At 45.3% G+C, this 21277-nt stretch overlaps 1 protein-coding gene across 19 annotated transcripts in view; it reads right to left on the reverse strand.

Annotated features, from left to right (window-relative positions):
• The window catches only part of RERE (arginine-glutamic acid dipeptide repeats), a 358060-nt gene that overhangs the window by 238297 nt on the left and 98486 nt on the right, over window positions 1–21277 (reverse strand). For all 19 annotated transcript variants that reach the window (XM_082229762.1, XM_082229757.1, XM_082229756.1 and 16 more), the window contains one exon: window positions 2819–3289. In XM_082229762.1, the coding sequence (XP_082085888.1) occupies window positions 2819–3143 (325 nt within the window). In that variant the 5' untranslated portion in view covers window positions 3144–3289. The remainder of the gene's footprint in view (window positions 1–2818; window positions 3290–21277) is intronic.

Consider the following 21277-nt stretch of genomic DNA (forward strand, 5'->3'; position numbering starts at 1 on the left):
CTTCCCACTAGCCCATCCAAATAACTCTGGTGCTGAATCTGATGAACCAAGCATGGAAGTGACTACCAGAGCTGGGTGGACTCCTCCTCTTGAATCAGCATACAAGCCTTCCAGGAGTAGGAGGAGAAAAGGAGGGGATAGTGCAATGCACTATTAAACAGAGGCCACCTTCCATCCTGGATGGAATTACAAGTGACAGGTGTCTAATGGCCTGTGGCAACACTACACTCCCAATTACGGGGGTTTCTTTCCACCTGAGGCAGTGATCCAAGTGACCTGAACAACGTAGTGTATTGTTAATGCTTTACAAAGAAGGAATATGGTGCCGAGGCAGTGTTTGTTTCCCGCAGACTTTTGCAAATAATGATCCTGAGCGTTTAAAGAGTGCTTCGGGGGTGTCGTGTTCACAGACACTGTAATTTGTGGTGCCCAATTCAAAGCACCATATACCTTGAAATCACCCAAAGTGGAGGGAAATCCAAGGCAGGTTTGGTTTCTCTTGTCGAATCCCTTCCCAGCCCTACTGTTAACTGATCAGGGCTCCAGATACATTATACAGCAAGCAGGAGAGAGGGGTGGGAGACAGAGTTAAGCCTCAGCACCTCCATGAAAGCAAATCTGTACCAGAGATGGGAAGACCTTTTTTGGCAAACAAGGGTGCTAATTGTTCCTGATTTTAGAAGGCAAGCTATGCTTGCAAGCAAATAATCTCAATTTCAAGTCAGGTTCTTCAACTGCAGTAACACACACACACACACCACACCACGGCATGGTCACCACCCACTGCTGTGAGCCTGAACAGCTGCTCTTAATGCGCTCCAAGGGCTCTTGATCCTCTGACCCCAAAAAAGTTTGGCTGCTCCAGCCCTGACCCCTGCCTCACACAAACAAATGACCGAATGGCTCTCAGCAATGGCTTGGGAGTGTAAAATAGTGGAGACAAATTAACTGTAGGGAATGTATGGCACTGCAGATGTTGCCAGGACTCTAACTCCCATCAGCCCCAGCCAACATGGTCTATGGTCAGGGATGGTGAGAGTTGCACTCCAACAACTTCTGGAGGTACACAGGCTCCTCGATCCCTGGCTTATTGGAAAAGCCAAGTTCTATCCACCCAAACACCTAAAAGAATATGCTGTTGAGGGTCTGACAAACCTCTCTGGGAAGGGAGCCCCACAAAGCTGGTGCCATTACTGAGAAGGCCCTGTTTCTAAGGGATGCATGCTGAGCCATCAATGCACCACAAAGAACTAATTAGGGGGGAGGAAAAGCTGTATGTCAGAAAGGAACCAATATACATTTCACAAGTTAATATCTGCACTGTAGAGTTAACTGTAGCTGGCAGAAGAATTTGCCCCGGTAGGGGAGCAGTCTTCCTGACCCCATTACATCTACCCTGGCCCCAAGGCTATCAAGCTTTACCCCTATCAACCCCACAGGACTAGGGCAATGCTGTTTCCAGGTAGAATTCAGTATGCACAACTTAAAAGCTACAAGATTTGCCTGTGACTCCACACAAGCCCAGAGCGTTAAGCATTCTATCAACACAACACATTAGAAAAAATGTTTCTGGTGATTTATTTCCATCGGTGTTTTCCCCCTCTTCTTTTGAAAAGCACATCAGTCTTTCCTTCCCACAGCGCTCTTCCAGCATGACAATGATTTTTTTTTTTTTACAGCAGAGCAGATGACAAATATAGTAGCGCTTGTAAGCTTGCTCTTTTGATAAGAGAATCAGGAATAAATACACACATCCTGGTGGAAACAAGAGCACTGCAAGTAGTCATGGAACTGGAGCATCCGCTACCCGGAGGAGCGGTGAATGCCCGCCTTAAAGGCAGCAGGTTTGGGGCAATATTAAAAAGACAGATAAATGGTCAGCTTAATGGTTTGTTTGTTTGTTTGTTTGTTTGTTTGTTTGTTTGTTTGTAACATGCCCTTACCTTTAATTCTACAAAAATGCAATCATTTTGTTTGCATAAAAATATATATATAAATAAATTATTGGGTGTTTGTGAAACTTGGACATGTTTCTTCTCGCCTGCAAAACCCTTCATAGACTTCCTCCCCCTCCCCTGCATCTCTCTGTCCTTATAGCCCAGCACACCTGCAACCTTCACTCATCCAACTCCATCACCCTTAGACATCTGAAGGTCTCCTGCTCTGTGTAACACAGGCATAGGTAAACTCGGCCCTCCATATGTTTTGGGACTACACCTCCCATGAGCCCTAGCTAATAGGACCTGTGGGTCAGGGATGATGGGAACTGTAGTCCCAAAACATCTGGAGGGCAGAGTTTGCCTATGTCTGGTGTAACAGCTCCACTCTCCCTCTCATACTGGCCTTTATGGCTGGAACAATCTCCAGAATGTCCCCATGGGATCACCTTTCTTGCTTACTTCAAATCTCTCCTCAAAAAACCTTTTAGTGAAGCCTCTGCCATAGCCCTCAGTCCCAATACCCTACTGTAAGCAAGCCAATGCTCATTTAATTTGAATCATTGCATATTATTTCCTGGTTTACCCCTCCTCTGTTCACTTTGCATTTATTTTTAAATAGCAAGTCACTTGAGATAGAGATCAGTTGTCTCATTCTTCCGTAAAGCACCACATGTGTACAAGGTGCTCCATAAACAACAACAAAAGCCAGTTCCCGGTGCAACAGAGCATGCACTGGTCAAAATTATGCATTCAGCTATGGCAGCAGTTTACATCCCTCCCTCCCTCCCTCCCCTGTGAACTTCAGCCAAGAAAACTAGGCTGGACAACACAAACACACCATGTGGTTCAGATTCCAAAAAGTAGGATCTCTCTCTTACCTCCAGGTCTGTAGACCACATCATCCTCTGTGATGAAAGAGGTGATTTCTCCGTTGTCCGTTCTCTCATAGCGAGATTTCTTCTTGGGGGGTTTCTTCTTGTTCTTCTTTGTGGACTCCTCTGTGGTGGCGCTGTTGTTGTCATTGTCCTCGTCCTCACTGTGGTCGCTCTCTGCGTAATTCTTGGCTCCGCCTTCCAGGGTGCAGCTCCGACGGGGCCGCGAGTTCTCGCTCTCCCGTGCCTTCTCCCGCTTGTCCCGCTCTCGGTCTCTGTCCCGGTCCCGGTCCTTGTCTTTCTCTTTGTCCTTCTCTTTGTCCGCTGTCATGATTCGCCAGGTGCCTTCTTCTGTCCTCTCACGGCTGGGCCTCCGTGAAAGGTAGACAGTGAGCCTGGGCTTCAGTCTTCTGAATTTCTCACTCAATTCCAGGAAAAATTCGACCACTCCAACAACCCCAGCGTTTTAAAAAGGCTCTTGGAAAAGGAGGGGGGAAAGAAAATGTTAGCCATGGGAACTCTTCAACAACTATCTCAACTTCTTTCTAGGGAAAGATTAGACATTTAGGGGAAGGAAATATCAATGTTAAAGTTGTTTCACAGCAGGACATTCAAACAACGGCCCCTATCATGCTCTAATGCCGTGCTTTCATCTCTACACACAAAGCATGGCTCCTCTCAGACTTCCCAGCGCTCTCACACACTTATTTATGTACAGCCAGTTCCATCAAACATGACTAGAGTGTCCCAGAACATTCATGGCAACATTGGCAGATGAAGATGATAGACTTTTTGGAGCTGGCTGACCTGACTAGAAGAATCCACGAACAGAAAGAGGAGGAGTACCAAGAAGAATGGAAGAAATTGAAGGATTATTTAGTTAAATATTGTAAGATAATATAAATAGTACTATTTGCGAGTACCAAATTGGCTTAGGAGTTAAATGTTTTAAATTGCATAACACTATGGATAGAAGTGAATATGATAAGAAAGAAAGATGTTAATTGATTAAGTTAATTTTATTGAAATTAGTATTGGAAAACTGCTACAATCAGTCATATGGAAACTCAGCTAAAGGGATCTGAGGAAGTCATTTAACAATGGTAACAAAAGTGGGATTATAATAGGATAAATGTTGTATTTTTTGTTTTTTATATTGTAATGTTTTTTCTTTTTGTTGTTTATGTTTGTTATAAACTTGAAAATCAATAAAAAAAATCGGAAAAAAGAACATTCATGGCAACATTATGCCAATGAAAGAGCAGAGCTACACAGATAGCAGCGTGTTTGATTGTTGTGGCGGAAGCTGCTACTGAGAGCTATGGGACAAGCAAACGTGATGTAGAATGTGTTGTCTTGTCCCCACAGCTCCCAATCTCCCGCAATCATGAGGTCCTTCACCCACACACATCCAGACTGTCGTGACAACAGTTCCTTCACAAATATAAAAATGTCATTTTGAGAAAGAAGGATTTGTTTATTTATTGCACTTCTTAATTCCCCCACAAAGAAAGTGACTCAAGGCAAGTTATAAAATAGTATAAAAAGTAAACCCTGTATAAATCCAAAACAAAAACCTGAAAACACATCCAGACGTATGCAAAAGGTAAGCCGAACACATCCCACCCACTGGAAATATCTGATGTGCTCCAAATTTAGGGTTGAAAGCTTGGGTAAGAAACAACACTTGTACCTGGCACCTAAAAATAGTGATGGTGCCAGATGTGCCTCCCTGGGTATAGCATTCCGCAAGTGGAGAAGCCACCAATGAAAAGCTCGTTCTCATGCCACCACCTTCTGCACCTCCCTTAGAGGAAACACATGGAGGAGGGCTTCAGATGACAAACACAGGGTCCTGGCTGATGTATTTAGGAAGCGGTGGCCCTTGAACTACTGGGGTTCAGAGCCACATAAGGCTTTTTAGGTGAAAATCAGCACTCTGAATTGAGCACCATATATTAATGTACTCTGAGATTCGAGTGTGGTGGGTCACTGGACCAAACAGGCATTGCACTGCACCCTAATGACAAAATTTACTTTAAAGAGAAAAAAAGAGGGGTACATAATTAACAGAGAAAATATTATGAGCTCAGGTGGAGCAAATTGCAGAATACAAATTGACACAGCCATGGAAACTACAGACAACAATGATATCTAGGCTCACACCTCTCCAATAAGCCACACTTTTCTTTCCTGCACACAAGACTGCCATCGTCTATGAATGATAGCTGAGTGAAGAGGAAGAAGACTTCGCAACTCAGCCTTCCCAGAGAGAAAAACAGCCTCTGTTCATAACCTGCTACATAAAATTGCCCGTCTTCAAGTCAAGGGAAGGGCTGTAATAAGGGAGCACTGCCACATATTGTTAAAGCCTCTTGTTCTCACGGTTTGAAGCTAAGCCTTTTACCTGACGACTGCTTCCCTGTCAATCTCCGGGCCGCCAATCTGGACTGACAGGTTGTGTATGACACGGGGGGGGGGGCTTTTCTGAGTAACAGCCAGCAGAAAAGCTGAAGCTGGGCTAAAACTGCCAGCAGCTGCTGCCCTAGAAAGCCTTATGACTGAACAGAATTTTGCACCAGTTAAGGAATCCATCAGCACACTTCTTGAGCGAAGGCTGGAGAGTTACAGTCTCTTAACGTTATGTGCCAGTGCACATAGTAAAGATACACTGGCTTTTAAAATGAGAGTCTTCACAGACAATGGCTTTTCCAGCAGCCATCTAGCCCTAATAAACTACTACCACTCCTGCTTAATGATTCTGTGAGTGGCGTGCTAGATTCTGGCAGAAGACAGCATTTTACAAAATGGAGCTTATGTGGTGGCTAAGGGACTATGTCCCCGACACCCCTTTCAAATATCCCCTCCCTCACAAGCTAGGTGGTCAGATGGCTCTCCCAGGATCTACAACAGGAGGGTGCTCATATTAGCCTGCTGTACTGAGCACTGCAAGCACCCTGAATGCTCTAAAGCAATACAGTGGTACCTCGGGTTAAGTACTTAATTCGTTCCAGATGTCCGTTCTTAACCTGAAACCGTTCTTAACCTGAAGCACCACTTTAGCTAATGGGGCCTCCTGCTGCTGCTGCGCCGCCGGAACACAATTTCTGTTCTCATCCTGAAGCAAAGTTCTTAACCTGAGGTACTATTTCTGGGTTAGCAGAGTCTGTAACCTGAAGCGTATGTAACCTGAAGCGTATGTAACCTGAGGTACCACTGTATATAAATGCAAAGTGTCCGTATTCCTGCCCAGCCCTTGAACTTGAAATCTCCTCAGCGGAGGGAGGGAGGACTGGACCCTTCAGCAGATACCTAAACCTCAGAAATTCTGAAGAACTGATGGGTCCAAACAGCCTCGCACTAGGACTGAAGGTGACTATACCAGCTGCTTGGGTTTTTGGCTGGCACTCAGACTTCCTACTCCCCATCTCCTCCAGAGCCACAGGACCCAATAAGATGGTGAGTTAAGCAGAAGCTTCAGGGCCACCAAAGTGCCCAGCTAGCTGCACACAGGGTGGAAAGGGAAGTGAAAGGAAGCACACAGCCCAGATCAGGATCGGGTTGAAAACCAGGAAGGGATAGAGCCTCAATTTCCTCTACAAGTTCCTGGTCTGAGCTACTTCACTGCTGAAGCAAAACCCCAAACTCCAGCTTTCCTGAATTGGAGGAAATAGGCAGCTTCATAGGCCATTTTTTTTAAAAAAAATATTGCCCAGCATTGTGTACTCCGACTGGCAGCAGAGTATCAGAGACAGGGGGGCAGGCTTTTCCCTTCACCTGATCCTATTAATGAGAAGATTGAATGTGGGACGTTCTGTATACAAAACATGCTCCAGTGCTGAGCTATGGTCCTTGCCCTAAAATTAAAGCAAGATTTCAATCTTCATGGTTCTCAATACAGAGCAGATTTACAGCTGAAGCTGCCTTTGACCATCAGTCCAGCAAGCTTCAACCTATGCCAAATGGCAGCAGCTCTCTCTCCAAGATGTCAGATGAGTCTTTCCCAGGCCTAAATGGAGACTGAAGCTGGGAAGCTTCTGCATGCAAAGTTTGAGCTCTGTTGCTGAGCGATGAGCCTCCCTCTAAGTGTGTGTGCAGCTATACAGTCACGTGAGAAAAGGCTAGTGGGAACTGGCATGTTCACTCCTGGGGAGCCGGCGGCAATTGATGTCTGCTGGAGGAAAAAGGAAGAGCAGCTGACATCACAGAAATAGTTGCCTGCTTCCCTCATGTACCATCCATGTAGCAGACGTAGTTATGTAATCAACATACAGGACTGTGGGGGTTGTTGTGAAAAGCCTCGTGCATACCGCCACCCCCAGGTCCTTTGAGAAAAGGGCCATGTACAAAAAAAATAAGAGAAGAAAGTTGGGTGTGTGTCAAAAAGCACCAATAGCAAGTGAGCTTGTGTGGAGAAGGGAGTGGAAAGAAGATAAATTGGGGGGCAGGGAGGCAGCAAGTCTTGTTCCTGAAATACAGTGGTACCTCGGGTTAAGTACTGTAATTCTTTCTGAAGGTCCGTTCTTAACCTGAAACTGTTCTTAACCTGAAGCACCACTTTAGCTAATGGGGCCTCCCGCTGCTGCCGCAGCACGATTTCTGTTCTCATCCTGAAGCAAAGTTCTTAACCTGAGGTACTATTTCTGGGTTAGCGGAGTCTGTAACCTGAAGTGTATGTAACCTGAGGTACCACTGGCAGTAGCTTCGTATTTTTCCAGCCAAAAGTTTACGTCCCACACCAGGAACAGGTGACAGCCAGATTAGGTGAAGTGTCCCATGACCTCCTGCCATTAGTGCAATGATTTTACCCCTGAACAATGAAACTCCCCTCACATCTCCTCCCCAATTCTTCTCCAGAAGTGGGGGGGGGGATGCAGAACAGATTTAGAGGGTGTAAGGGGGAGGAAAGTTCCATTGTGTAAGGGAAAGTTCCACGGAAGGAAAGGCTTAGTGCTGCTTTGGGTATAAGCCTAGAGTTCTGACCCAGAATTTAACCCACGTTTTACAGCCTGCCAGCTCAGAGGTGCCAGGGTTGTGCACAGATGTGCAAAACCACAACGTTTTACCACTGTGAAGCTTTGGAAAGCTTTGCCCATTTTATAAATTCTCTCCACTATAGCCCCCCACTGTCTACAGTGGTGTCTCGCAAGACGAAAATAATTCGTTCCGCGAGTTTTTTCGTCTTGCGATGTTTTTCGTCTTGCGAAGCACGGTCCGTCGCAACTGCGCCTCTTCAAGCGGCTTTAAGAAAAAAGCACAAGATGTTTTCGTCTTGCGAAGCAAGCCCATAGGGAAATTCGTCTAGCGAAGCAACGCAAAACCGAAAAACCCTTTCGTCTAGCGAGTTTTTCGTCTTGCGAGGCATTCGTCTTGCTGGGCACCACTGTATTACCATGTGCTGACTAAGCACAGCTTATCAGATGAGATTGGCTACGTCCATGGGCCACCGTAAGATTTCCCACCTTGGAGAATATTTCTTATCATGTTTGTACACTTTCCATAAAACTATATCCACATCTAATGCTTAAATGCTTGAACCTTTTAAAAAAATGCAGAATTTTTCAAAAGGCTAGGTCATAGAATTGTACGGTTGTCAGGGAGCCAAGGGTCATCTAGTCTAACCCCCTGCAATGATAAAGTTTGTTTAGAATGCTTACACGCCTATAAAGAAATGAAGGAAGGAATGTTCCAGCTCTGTGCACCTGAAATCTTTCCTCTTAGACCCTAACATTTTAAAAGAGAGAAAGACAGCAATCAATTCTTACGTCTCCCCAGTGATGTCTTCTCCAGACCATGACAACATCCAAAGAGACAAACTGACTTTGCTGTTGTAACTTGAGGGTTGAGGCTTCAGTTTCTCTTTTTTCCTGAATGAGGGAAACATTCCAGGAAGACAGAGGTTCTCAGCTCTTTTCCCGCTCCTCAAGCAGCTGCAATCATTTCCTTTGACAATTTACAAGGGGGACTCTCATGCATATAGCAATAAAGATATTATGTGATCAAGAAAACCTTTGGTACCAATCACATTTGGAACCAAATTTCAGGGACATAGTGATGAAAAATTTGTACACACATTACTTATCTACCAGCTGCGGCTTAGTGACTGCCTAGTTTGCATAATTTACCAGAGTGATGTACCAATATATTCAAATGTCGATGTAACACTTCAATTCACACAGCATTTTTCAGGGTGGCTCTCCATACTTAACTTGCGCCTGTACTGGTTGAGAGGCTGGAGACCATCGCAAGAACGCTCTCTAGGCATTAAGGCTCTCGTTCAAATAACCTCTCAAGATTGATTAAACCCATCTGTCCATGGTTATTCTTATCCACAAGCTCAAATTCCCAAGGGCAAGTATAGGCAAAAAAAGAAGCAGTGAAGATTTGGATGCAAATATTTTGCTTTCAACTTATGCACATTCTCATTCTGCTACATTTTTACGGGTGTGGTGTGAGTAAAACATCACTGTTTCCCCAGCACTTTACCACAGACCCTAGATTGGTTGTGCCTGTACACTGAGCACAAAGTCAGACAGCTAGATCAGGCACAGACAACCTTGGGCCCTCCAGATTTTTTGGCCTACAACTCCCATGATCCCTAGCTAACAGGACCAGTGGTCAGGGATTATGGGAATTGTAGTCCAAAACATCTGGAGGTCCGAAGATTGCCTATGCCTGAGCTAGATGGTTAGGTGCTCTAGTGGTAAGTAAAGGAAAGAGTACCCAAGAGAAGGAGAGATGGAAATTAAAATGTCATGCACTAAAAAGATATTGCTCCTTTGCCATTTACAGTTTGCATTTTGTCCCATAGGGATGGCGGGGTGGGGGGTGGGGGGTGGGAGAGAGAGAGAGAGACCAAAAGCCACCGAGCTCCTTGTTAATGAAGCAAGAGTGCTTCTCTGCCAAAAAGCAATACAAGCATCAAGTTTGTGGACAACTTAGAGGGAGAAGAATGATAGGGTATAAATTTTACATTGTAAAAAGGGGGAATTGGTCTTTAGCTGCTGATACAGACCTCCACACAAAACCACACAGAGTGCTCATTTTAGCTTTCTAAGGAGACACAGATCTCTCTTCTCATGGGAGGAGTATGAATACTGATTCCTGTTATTCTGAGGCCCAGGGACAGATCTATTCTCCAAAGGAGCAATAACTGGCCTCTCCTTTACAAGCTCAGAGGCAAGAAGGGCCAGCAATCATGGCAGGAGGAGTGGAGGGTGTTACAATGGAACCTGTTGGCAGCCCTTGCAAGCAGACGGCTCTGGCTTAGCACCTGCCATACTTTCTTCAAAGTGTCATCCCCACAAAACTGTGTGCTGACCAAAGGACATAAGACAATGGCCAGAGCACCAAAAATGACCCGGAAAGCGGCAAGCTGCCTTGCACTAGAGGAAAGGAACTAGGAACACAGGGCACGGTCAATGTTAAGAATGCAGGGACCAGCATCACGAGAGACAGAGAGGAAGCACACAAGGATCTTGTGATGAGACAAGTTACAGAAACACTAGAGCAGTGGCTACAAGGCACCAGTTCATGGAGCTCTCGAGGGAGCAGCTCCTTTCTGCTGGTTTAATCCTCATCAAAGAACTCTAACAAGGCATGCAAACAGCAGTGACTAATTGGGGATGTGGCTAGATTGGATGCCTTTCTGAATCCGCTTCTTCCCACTCCTTAGGTAAATATCTAACACACAGCCCCTTTCCCTCACCCAGCAGCAAGAGTGCCTGTATTTAAGGATATGCCCCACCAAGGAGGTGCTGCTTGTGAGCCACTGTGTTCATTTCCTCCACCCGCCTCTTCTCCCTCCTCTAACCCATCCCCACTGAGCAGATGGCACTGCTCAACAGTATAATCAGGATTAGTCCCAACCTTTATTAATTAAACCAGCAAAATGCCTGGAAAGAACACCAGGGCACGGCAGGAGCTCCTGCTCCCGGTGACCCCCATGTCTGGAGCAAGAAGCTGGTTTGGCACCCTCTCCATTGTGTCCTTTGCTGCATCTCACTCTGACCCAAGCATGGTACCCATGATGCATGATTCCTGAAGTTAAGCAGGTCAGTGCCTGGACAGGAAACCGCCTGGGAACCCCCTGTACACCACCCCTAGTCTTCATCGTGTCAGAAAGGTAGAACAGAAATAAAATATTTTTCTCCATGGAATTCAGTAAGAACTGAGCTAGCCCTCATCTGAATAACAATACCCTGAGTCCTCTCTCTTGGTCCTGCTAGAGCAAGAGGGGGGGGACCTTTCAGCCTGGTAGGCCATATCTGCATCTTCCCCCATCCCAGTGGGACAATTCTGGCAGATGTGCAGGACCACGTACCTATCAATCATCTGATGGGGTGGGCAAAGATACTACCCAAACAAGACTGAATTCCCCATGCAAGATCAACCCTGCATCCTGCAGCCATGTCTCTGTGGAAAAGCTGATAGTAGCTTCAGAATAATGGTGTCATGGGCCAAATGAGGAGGCCTGGTGGGCAACGTTTGGTCCATGGGCCAAATATTCCCCACTCCTGTGCTAGAATCTGATTTAGGCTCCTGCACCCTTGCTCTCCAACCATGCATTGTCAGAGACAGGGAGATCAAGCTCCCTTAACCCCAAAGCTGCACCAAAGCAACAAGAAAGCCTTCCTCTCCTCTTCTTTCCAAGGGTGGTATCAAGGAAGCATCGAACACACCTAGCCACCTCTGTACCTGCAACAGAGACCAAGCAACTCTTCAAGGGATGGAGACAACCTTGTCTCTTGTCTCTCCACAGCACAGAGAAGGACAGCTCAAATTATCAGATGTGCCCAACATGCAACTTTTTGTCAAGAGCGGGAGGCAACATTTAGAACTCACTGAACGTAAGTGGAATAGACAGCTCATGGCTAAGTGCAACCAACATTTAATTAGCCTCTGTCAAACTGCTGTGTGTGTGTGTTTGTTCCATTCCCTGAAGCACCTTGTCACCTACAACTAAGCTAAGGCAAGACAACGTCCAAAACCAGTTACAACAACAGGATGCTTCCACTGCAATAGTGACTTAGTGACAGACCCCCATTTTTCCATATTAAATTGTGAAAGGGCCATCTACAGCTCTAGGCAATTTTTCCAAGCAGGTTACATTAGGATGTCAAACAAAGGACCAAGGAGTCTTATTCTCCAGAACGTTAAGAACCTCACCTAGGAAACTCTGGCTGGAGCCCTGCAGCAAACAGCCAAAGCTTTTGTTGTTGTTGTTGTTGATGATGATGATGTTATTTAAAAGATATAGGCCTAAACAACTCCTGAGATCCAAACTGCAAGCAGACAACAACTACTGGTTGTAAGTCACCTCCCGCAAAGGAGCAAGTTTGGCTGGTTTGTCTTGCCTGTATTTTTCCTCTCTTTAATCATCTATTCCCATAACAACTCTTTTAAGATTACACTGCTTACAATAGAGATAAGGAACTGTGCTTACTTTTAGGGTCTCTAAGCAGGATGGAGGTAAGCACTGGCAAGAGAGGAAGAAAAGTGCATGCAGGCCACTTTCAATCTCAAAAGTCACCTTCAAAACACACACAATGCTTCACTATTGAGTCATTAAAAAAAAACCACAACGGAAATGCCGTTCCCTTCTAAACAGTCAGGTTTACCGCCCCTCCCACCACCCCACACATGCCCTAACCCTTTGATACGTTCAGTGATGGCTTATGTAATTCATGAGCTGACATCCAGTCCTTCCATGAGCAGGCGTGGAGAGATATGGGAAAGCTTCACACCCACATGCATTGCAGCTCCACACTGGCTATGTGGGCGGGGCTTGCCATCATGCATGATGAGTCAGCATGTAAAAGAAATGAATTATGGGTGTGTAGGGAGGGGTGTGTGCCTCTGGCACAGCAACTAGGTTATGCTGAATAGTTCTGAAAGCTGACACAGATACAGAACTGGGGCAGAGTAAAAAGATTAGCCGGAGCTAGAGCATGCAGAAAGGTACAGGTGCTCCCTAGTCCCTCAAGCCCAAGGTTTCTGCAGGCGAAGCCACAGAATAACCATTCTTAGAACTATATTAGGGAAGGGGCCTGCTTAGTATTAAAAAGGTTCCAAGTTCAATCCTTGGCATGTCTGAATAAATGGTACTTCTTATACAGTAGTACCTCGGATTACATACGCTTCAGGTTACATACGCTTCAGGTTACAGACTCCGCTAACCCAGAAATAGTGCTTCAGGTTAAGAACTTTGATTCGGGATGAGAACAGAAATCGTGCTCCAGCGGCGCAGCAGGAGAAGGAGGCCCCATTAGCTACAGTGGTGCTTCAGGTTAAGAACAATTTCTGGTTAAGAATGGACCTCCGGAACAAATTAAGTACTTAACCCGAGGTACCACTGTATACCAAAAGATTATAACCTCATGGCAAAATTAGTGACTTTTAATATGTGACGGGCCCCTAAAGAGAAAAAGTACTGTATTTTTTCCCCACCCACCCCCAAATCATTTTATTCCAGGAAAAAACAACAATTCCGCCACTTGCCCCTGCAATGACTTCACCCTCTCCCCCACCCCCCATGACTTCACAGTTTCTGGAAATTTTACATCGTCCTGTCCCCACAAGGGAGGGGGGGTGTCCACATTTCCCAGGCTTATCACAGAGGTGGATTAAAAAAAAAATCAGAGCCAGGAGGATGACAATGATAGCATCAAGAAACAATGCAGCTATTTTTGATTCTCCACAAAATGGAGCAGCGTAGAGAAAAGGGATAAGGCCTCAGTTGCGCAACAAGGCTAAGGAAGGACATCCAAGCAATCACCTCTTTAATAATAAACTGGAGCAAAGAGCAAAAACAAATAAAAATCAATCATCTTTCAAGTTCCTCAGTAGATCTAGAATGTCAGTACACACTGTTCTCAATTCTTAGTTTTCATTACACACACCCACACCACTCTAATTTGTACAAGTTCTCAACAAAATGACAAGGAGCAAAAGAGTGTTGTGTGCATGTATGTGTTCTAATGCAAATGAACACTCAAGTATGCCAGCCTTATATGCCAGCCTACAAAGTTTAGTACGCTTACCTGCACAAGATACTTATGCAAATCTTTCATGACAGGTTTTTGGGGGTTTTTTAAAAAACAAAACAGTAAAAAGAACCATCCATTTTTGGAAAGCTGCTGTGCCTGGATGCCTGGAGGAAATTCTCACAGATCAGGGGGATGACTGCTACAATACCATACCGAAAATTGTCCTGCTAAAGAACAACATATTTTAGATATCGTGTTGATCCCAGAGCACTGGAGACAGCAAGCAGATGAAGGGCCTAATGAAGAATGCTATGAAGCTCAGAAACTTGCACACTGTGAACAAACTAGACTGGGACAAGCCAAAACTCAGTGGTGGAGCTTCTGTTTTGCATAAAGGAGATTCCCTGGTTTAATTCCCAACATCTCCAAGTAAGTCTGGGAATGCATTCTACCTGAAACGCTGGAGAGCTGCTGCCAGTCAGAGTTGACAATACAGAGCTAGGAGAACCAATGGCCCAACTCAATATAAGGCAGCCTCCTACATGCCTACTAAATTCAGTCACTTGAGATAGCACTTCACTGACTTTACATCTCCAGCAAAGGAACTGTGGAGATCTGACAGTATGCTATCGTGCAGAAGTACTTCCAGACAACATAATAATGAGTTTATATTGTGCAAGCTTCTGTGCATTCGGAAGCCCTGATGGGGCCAGGCATGCTGCTCACTGAAACTTATCACGCACCCAGCACTAATCTGCTAGCTTAACATTATTCCTCTTTCACAGATGTTGCAATGGGTTAAGCACGACTTTCTGTTTTATACATAATTGCACCTGAATGATATGGAACCCATAAAACTAAACATTGATATGTGTGGGTGGGTATATTGGGTTGGGTGGGGGGAGTCCTCTAAAGTAAACTGTGCTAATGCATCACGTATACTGCCAAACACACAGATGTTTACACAGATGTTTAAAGCTCAGATTAGGACAGGAGAAGTAAATACACTGGGGGGTTGGGGAAATCTTTGTGGGGTTTGGCAAGCTCAATAGCTTCGGTTTTGCAGCAATTTCTCTCTCACTGGCAGGCTCCCTTTCACACTGCACAAAACAACCGTCAGCACAGCTGCTTCCGCCATCACCTGACAAAGGATGGGAAAATGCGCTGATCACAGCGCTGCAGGTTGAGCAGGATTAAATTGCCTCTGCTATCAAGTCACCGTCTCACCCACAGAGTGTTTCCTGGAGAGAGTCTAACCTCTCACAAAAGAGAGAAAACAGCACGGACAAGGGAACATTTCCCCCATGCCGGCGAAGGAAATAAAAGTTATACGGAAAGAGAGAGAATGGGAGAAAGAGCACAAAATAGATCAGGAACCCTTTTGGGGGGGACAAGGCTAAACGAAAAGAATCTGAGATGTATAGGAAGAAAATGAGAAACTCAGCACAGGGCAAGTTCTCAGCAGATCAGGTGCATGCAGAGCTGCACGTAAGCAGCAATTCTGCAAGTGTGCAGAAAACGACCAAATAAAAAAATGTATTGGTGGAATGCAGCTTCATGAGAAACTCACATTTTATTTTAGAAGTAGCCCCGAAAGCCATGTTGATAGGACTGAAAGAATGTGGGGAAAGTTCAGAGGCAGGGGAGACTGGGAAATTTTCAATTTGCACTGGTTGAGAAGATTCCACATCTGTGCCCAACCAGTAACTAGGAAAAACCAAGAAGAAAACATTGCAATTGTCTTTGTTGCAATTTCTGGTAGCCGGAGGTGTTGAACGCAGGCCCTCCAGTACGGCTCTTTGAGTGATTTTTGAATTAGTGTTCCAGGAAGGGAGACTGAACGGAAAAGTAAAATAAAATTGAAGGATGACTTATCAAGGGAAACAAGGAATTCTGGAAGAGATTATGTCAACAAGATTGCAAGGGGGAGGAAGGGGGAGGTGTGGCACCAGCCTAACCAAGGCAGGGAACATCCTGAATCATAGAAACAGATGCCACCAAAGTTTGGGGAATTATTACACAGCTCTGCCACTTACTGAGATGTTCCAAGCACATTTAATAGCTTTTAAAGCTTTGGCATCACCCAACGCATACACAAAAAGCACCATCACCTGCAATGTTACAGGGGCTCCCTGTACCATTACAGTCATGCCAGCTCCAGCCAAGTGTTGGAAACTGCTTGCCCCCTCAGAGCCCAAACTGCAATTGTTTTTACACTGCTAGCCAGGAAGGCACACACTGAAACTGGCCTTTCCCCTCTGCTTCTCTTCCAACACTCTCCATCTCTCCAACTTCATCAATTTATAATACCCCTACCACCATTTACCATGCCATTACTTACATTTCTGGCTAATGTCTGTTCTCCCGCATGTATGCACACCCCAATGGATTATTGCAAGTGAGAAAAGCACAATACATCAGCTCTTGGACAGAATCCTCCAACCACATTTTCCCACCTAAAACCATTTTTCAAGCAGCTTTTCTCCAAAGTAGAGGATGATTACTTTGGGTTTGAGAGACCCAACAGATAAGCACACACATAAACAGTGGGCAAAGTAACACACGATTCTTCCATGCCAATTCTTATTTAACTAAACTTATATCCCATTTTCCCAGTAGTGATGTATGGAAGTGAGAGCTGGACCGTAAAGAAGGCTGATCGCCGAAGAATTGATGCTTTTGAATTATGGTGCTGGAGGAGACTCTTGAGAGTCCCATGGACTGCAAGAAGATCAAACCTATCCATTCTTAACGAAACCAGCCCTGAGTGCTCACTGGAAGGACAGATCCTGAAGCTGAGGCTCCAATATTTTGGCCACCTCATGAGAAGAGAAGACTCCCTGGAAAAGACCCTGATGTTGGGAAAGATGGAGGGCACAAGGAGAAGGGGACGACAGAGGACAAGATGGTTGGATCGTGTACTCGAAGCTACCAGCATGAGTTTGACCAAACTGCAGGAGGCAGTGGAAGACAGGAGTGCCTGGCATGCTCTGGTCCATGGGGTCACAAAGAGTCGGACACGACTAAATGACTAAACAACAACAACATATCCCATTTTTCTATCGGTTCTAATCCTTCAGGCAGTGCATGGTATGGAGGGATTATAACAACACTAGCTACAAAATTAAAACACAAGAAATGGCGTATCAGCTCAAAGACCCAGTCCACATCTCCAAAACCCTGCCTGAGATACAAACAAGCAAACAAAACATCTCCAAAACAAATGCCTTGGCTGAGATACTCTCTAAGAGCAAAGCAAGGCAACCAACCAACCAACCAACCCATAGGGTCTAGGTGAGCAGCAAGCAGGGAGCCTAACAGAAGAGCAAAGTAGGCAGAGCCTGCTTTGCTTCAGCAGTTCCAAAGGAAACAAGAAGAAGAAGAGTGTGGATTTGATATCCCGCTTTATCACTACCCTAAGGCGTCTCAACAGGGACGCGGGTGGCGCTGTGGGTTAAACCACAGAGCCTAGGACTTGCCGATCAGAAGGTCGGCAGTTCGAATCCCTGTGATGGGGTGAGCTCCCGTTGCTCGGTCCCTGTTCCTGTTAACCTAGTTCGAAAGCACATCAAAGTGCAAGTAGATAAATAGGTACCGCTCTGGCGGGAAGGTAAACACGTTTCTGTGCGCTGCTCTAATTCGCCAGAAGCGGCTTAGTCATGCTGGCCACATGACCCAGAAGATGTATGCCAGCTCCCTCGGCCAATAAAGCGAGATGAGCGCCGCAACCCCAGAGTCGGTCACGACTGGACCTAATGGTCAGGGGTCCCTTTACCTTTACCTTAAGGCATCTCAAAGTGGCTAACAATCTCCTTTCACTGCCTCCCCCACAACAAACACTCTGTGAGGTGAGTGGGGCTGAGAGACTTCAGAGAAGTATGACTAGCCCAAGGTCACCCAGCAGCTGCATGTGGAGGAGCGAGGAAGTAAACCCGGTTCACCAGACTACGAGTCCAGTGCTCTTAACCACTATACCACACTGGCTCTCAGACTGATGGCCGATGGACCACAGCAACCATTCCTCTTCAACGAACCATGGCAGCAGTGGCATCATACTGGATCCTGTCCCTTCCAGACCACTGAGTTCTAAAGGACCCTTGACCTATGGAAGCTACAGAACCCTGAGAGCGAGGGGCAGGGAAAGAACGGCTGACTGTGTTCCCAAACAATGACACCCAGAGTCACCAAGATTCTGGCCACAGCTAAGCACTAAAACACAGCTTTGACTCGGAGCAAACAAATGGTGTTTGCAATGTTTGCAAATTGGTACAAAGTGCCAGGCACCAATGGGGGTGGGGTGGAGAAACAGCACAGTGGTTGCGCTTGCAAGATCAGAGAGAAAAGGCCCCACTTACTGCTTCTCACATTAATACCCTCTAAGAGGTTTACATGCTTAGAGAGTCAGGTTTTAAAGATAATGTGAAATCAAGTCCAACAGAAATACTATGAGCTCATAATATCAAGGCAACTAAGCACACAGGGTAACTAAAAATATGGAGATGGCCGCTCCCTCCCACCAGCCCTGCCACCTTTGCTCAAGCAAGCCAGACAGATAAATCTTTTAACAAGATTTGCATGGGTCATGTGTTACTAGTCTTAATAAACACAACAGGCCTATTCTTCTGCGAACTGTTAGTCTCATATTGCATGATAAAAAGGCACTGTGTTCAGCAAATGCCTGATTAAAAAGGAGGTTATGAGCCGCCACTGCTGGAACAAAGGAAGGCTCCCTTTTGAGAGAATGAATATGAATACCCACCATACATTTAGAGCACATGGCTTCCCTCCACGAATCCTGGGAACTGAAGTTTACCCCTTTGTGGAGCTGTAACTGCCAGCCCCTTCAACAAACTACAGTTCCCAGGGTTTTCTTTTTAAGCCGTGTGGTTTAAACGTATAGTGTGTACATAGCCAGAGAAGAGAGGGGTGCATTTAATTTTCCCCAGGGGGAGATTTTAAATAAATCTCTCCACTTCACTCATAGGGTGGGTGGATGTAAAAGAATGTGTTCAAAATGGTCAACAGTCACATTTTTAAGGAGCACTAAAAGTCTGTGGAGGGAGCTGCTGAGTAAGTTTGTAAACTCTCTATGCAGTAGAGTTGGGAAAGAATGACACACGCTGTTAAAGCAAAATGGAGACTAGAGCAACAGCCAAGGCAGCATTTGCACTGTGTGTTTCTAACCGGCGTCCCCTTGCCAATCACCAATTTTGTAAATGTAAAAGATTGTAAAAAAAGAAGAAAAAGAACAGCTTAAGCCTTAAAGCACCCCGCTCTTGGTTTTTAAGAAGATAAACTGTATGTGCTCAATTCCCCCTGGAGGCAGGCATGGAGCTGGTATTGAGGCAGTGCAGCATAGTGGCTAGATTAGGGGTAGCTGACATGTAGTCCAATAGCATTGGGAGGGCACCCATTCCTATCACCCACAACCATTGGTCATGTTGCCTAGGGTTATTCTGGAGTTGTGACACGGTGACTTCATTCCACTTCCTAATGAGTTGATGGCAAAATTTTATTGGGAACTTACTGATTCAGATGTTTGGGGGAGGTTGGGTGGCAGCAGCCAAGAGAGGACATTCTCTGTGGTTGCCCCTACACTGGGCAATTCCTTCTCACTGGAGGTGCACCTGCCACCTTCAATCTATAGCTTTAGTCATATTCTGAAGAGGCACCTCTTTAGCTTTTTGACACCTGATAAATATGACCCACCCTATTCTTCTGATTATACATCACTTTAATTGATATTAATCTTCTCTTTTTGTAGCCTACCCTGGGACCTTATGGGGAAGAAGAAGTAAGAAGTAGGCAGTTGGCATCCATCTGTCTCGCGAGACAATGGAATAGTGTGCCATTGGGGTTTAAGTCCAACAGTGCCTGCTGTAGCTGTGAAGACCAAGTAGGAAGTATACTACTACTACTACTACTACTACTACTACTACTACTACTACTAATACCACCACCACCAATAATTAAGTTGCATCATACATACCACAGTACAGGGTTTATATTCTATATTATATTTTACCATCCAATGTGTTCTAGCTTGACTAGGTTTAGTACATCAGGCTTCCATCTTATGCACACTTGCCTAGGAGTATACACCTTTAAACAAAGGGGAACTTGCTTCTGGGTAAACAGGCAAAGGATGGTGCTGTCTGCTATGTTAGCTCTCTCTCACACACACATACACCCCAACCCAAACCACAACATACAAATATTTGGCACAGATCCTGTTTATGGCTCATTATTTTGTTGGGAATGACTTTAGCATGCATCAGTGTTGTTTTCTTCCCCCTCCTGCTCAGTAATAAAGTGGGGGAAAGCAATCTGGAACTGGTTGCAAGAGCCGTTAACGAAGCCCAGGTTATGAATGCAAAATGAAGAGAGTGCCATGTCAATTCGGGTCATGGTTTTTTTATTAAAAAAAAGTAGAAGGGGGAGAGAAACAGATAATATATCCAACTCACAGAGCCGCAAAACTAGCAGATAATTGCACTTGGCTGACAGAGACTGTAAAAGAGGAAGAAAATAAAATTACTGTGGCACAACAGCTCTTATGCTTGCTGAGCTCACAGTGAGAAAAGCTCTCTGGGAGAAAGATAACCCAGAGAAGTGGAGAGTGGTGGGGGGTGACAATTTGACTTCAAAAGTTTTGCAGAAGACTACAAATTTTTAAGAATAGATAAGCAAAATGTCTCTCTCCCCCCCCCCCGGCCTTTTAAGCATTCTGCCTCTTGGACAAGGACATTGACACTGGGTGCAAGGCTCACTAGTTACCCAGACAGTCACATAGGCGTCTTTGGCCTTTGAAACAGTTCCCGAAGAGGTGACTTGCCAAGCTTTGCCCACACAACTGCACCAGCTCACAGTGCTTGCTGAGCAAACAAGGGCAATTCTACAGTGAGCCCACACCAAGGCGATCCTTACTATTATTCATTGGTATTATCAGATTTAAGACCTGCCCTTCACCATGAGGTCCTAGGGTGGGTCACAACAATGTAGAACGCAACCTTTAAAATACTTTAAAACAAATCCTGTGTCATCATCTCAGTGGGAAGGAGAGGCTGAGGGGGGGGCGTATTTTTAAAAAAGAAAGACCTTTTTCTTTTAAAAAACATTTCTGGCTTGCCTTTCTATTTACTAGAACACAACTGAGACAATTTACAAACTGCCAGAACTCAGCAACCAAGAAAATAATAGGTTAATTATTAAAAAAAGAAAGCAAGCAACAGAATAACCGTGGAATCCTAGCCATGTCAACTCAGAAGTAAGCCCTATTGAATTCTATGAAGCTTCCTCACAGGGTTAGGCCTGTAATCTATGACAGCAGCAGCGCAAGCCATAACGGCCATCATCTGTTTCAGAAGACTTGCGAAACAAAAATGCCTTTTATCTGCCAGGATGGAGGGCGGCTCCCTATACCTAGCTCACATGTTTGGGCAAGAGAGAGGAGACACCAACTAAGTGAGCAAATTAA

This window comes from Podarcis vaucheri (genome assembly GCF_965113315.1).
Source record: "Podarcis vaucheri genome assembly, chromosome: 7".
NCBI classification, from domain to species: domain Eukaryota; kingdom Metazoa; phylum Chordata; class Lepidosauria; order Squamata; family Lacertidae; genus Podarcis; species Podarcis vaucheri.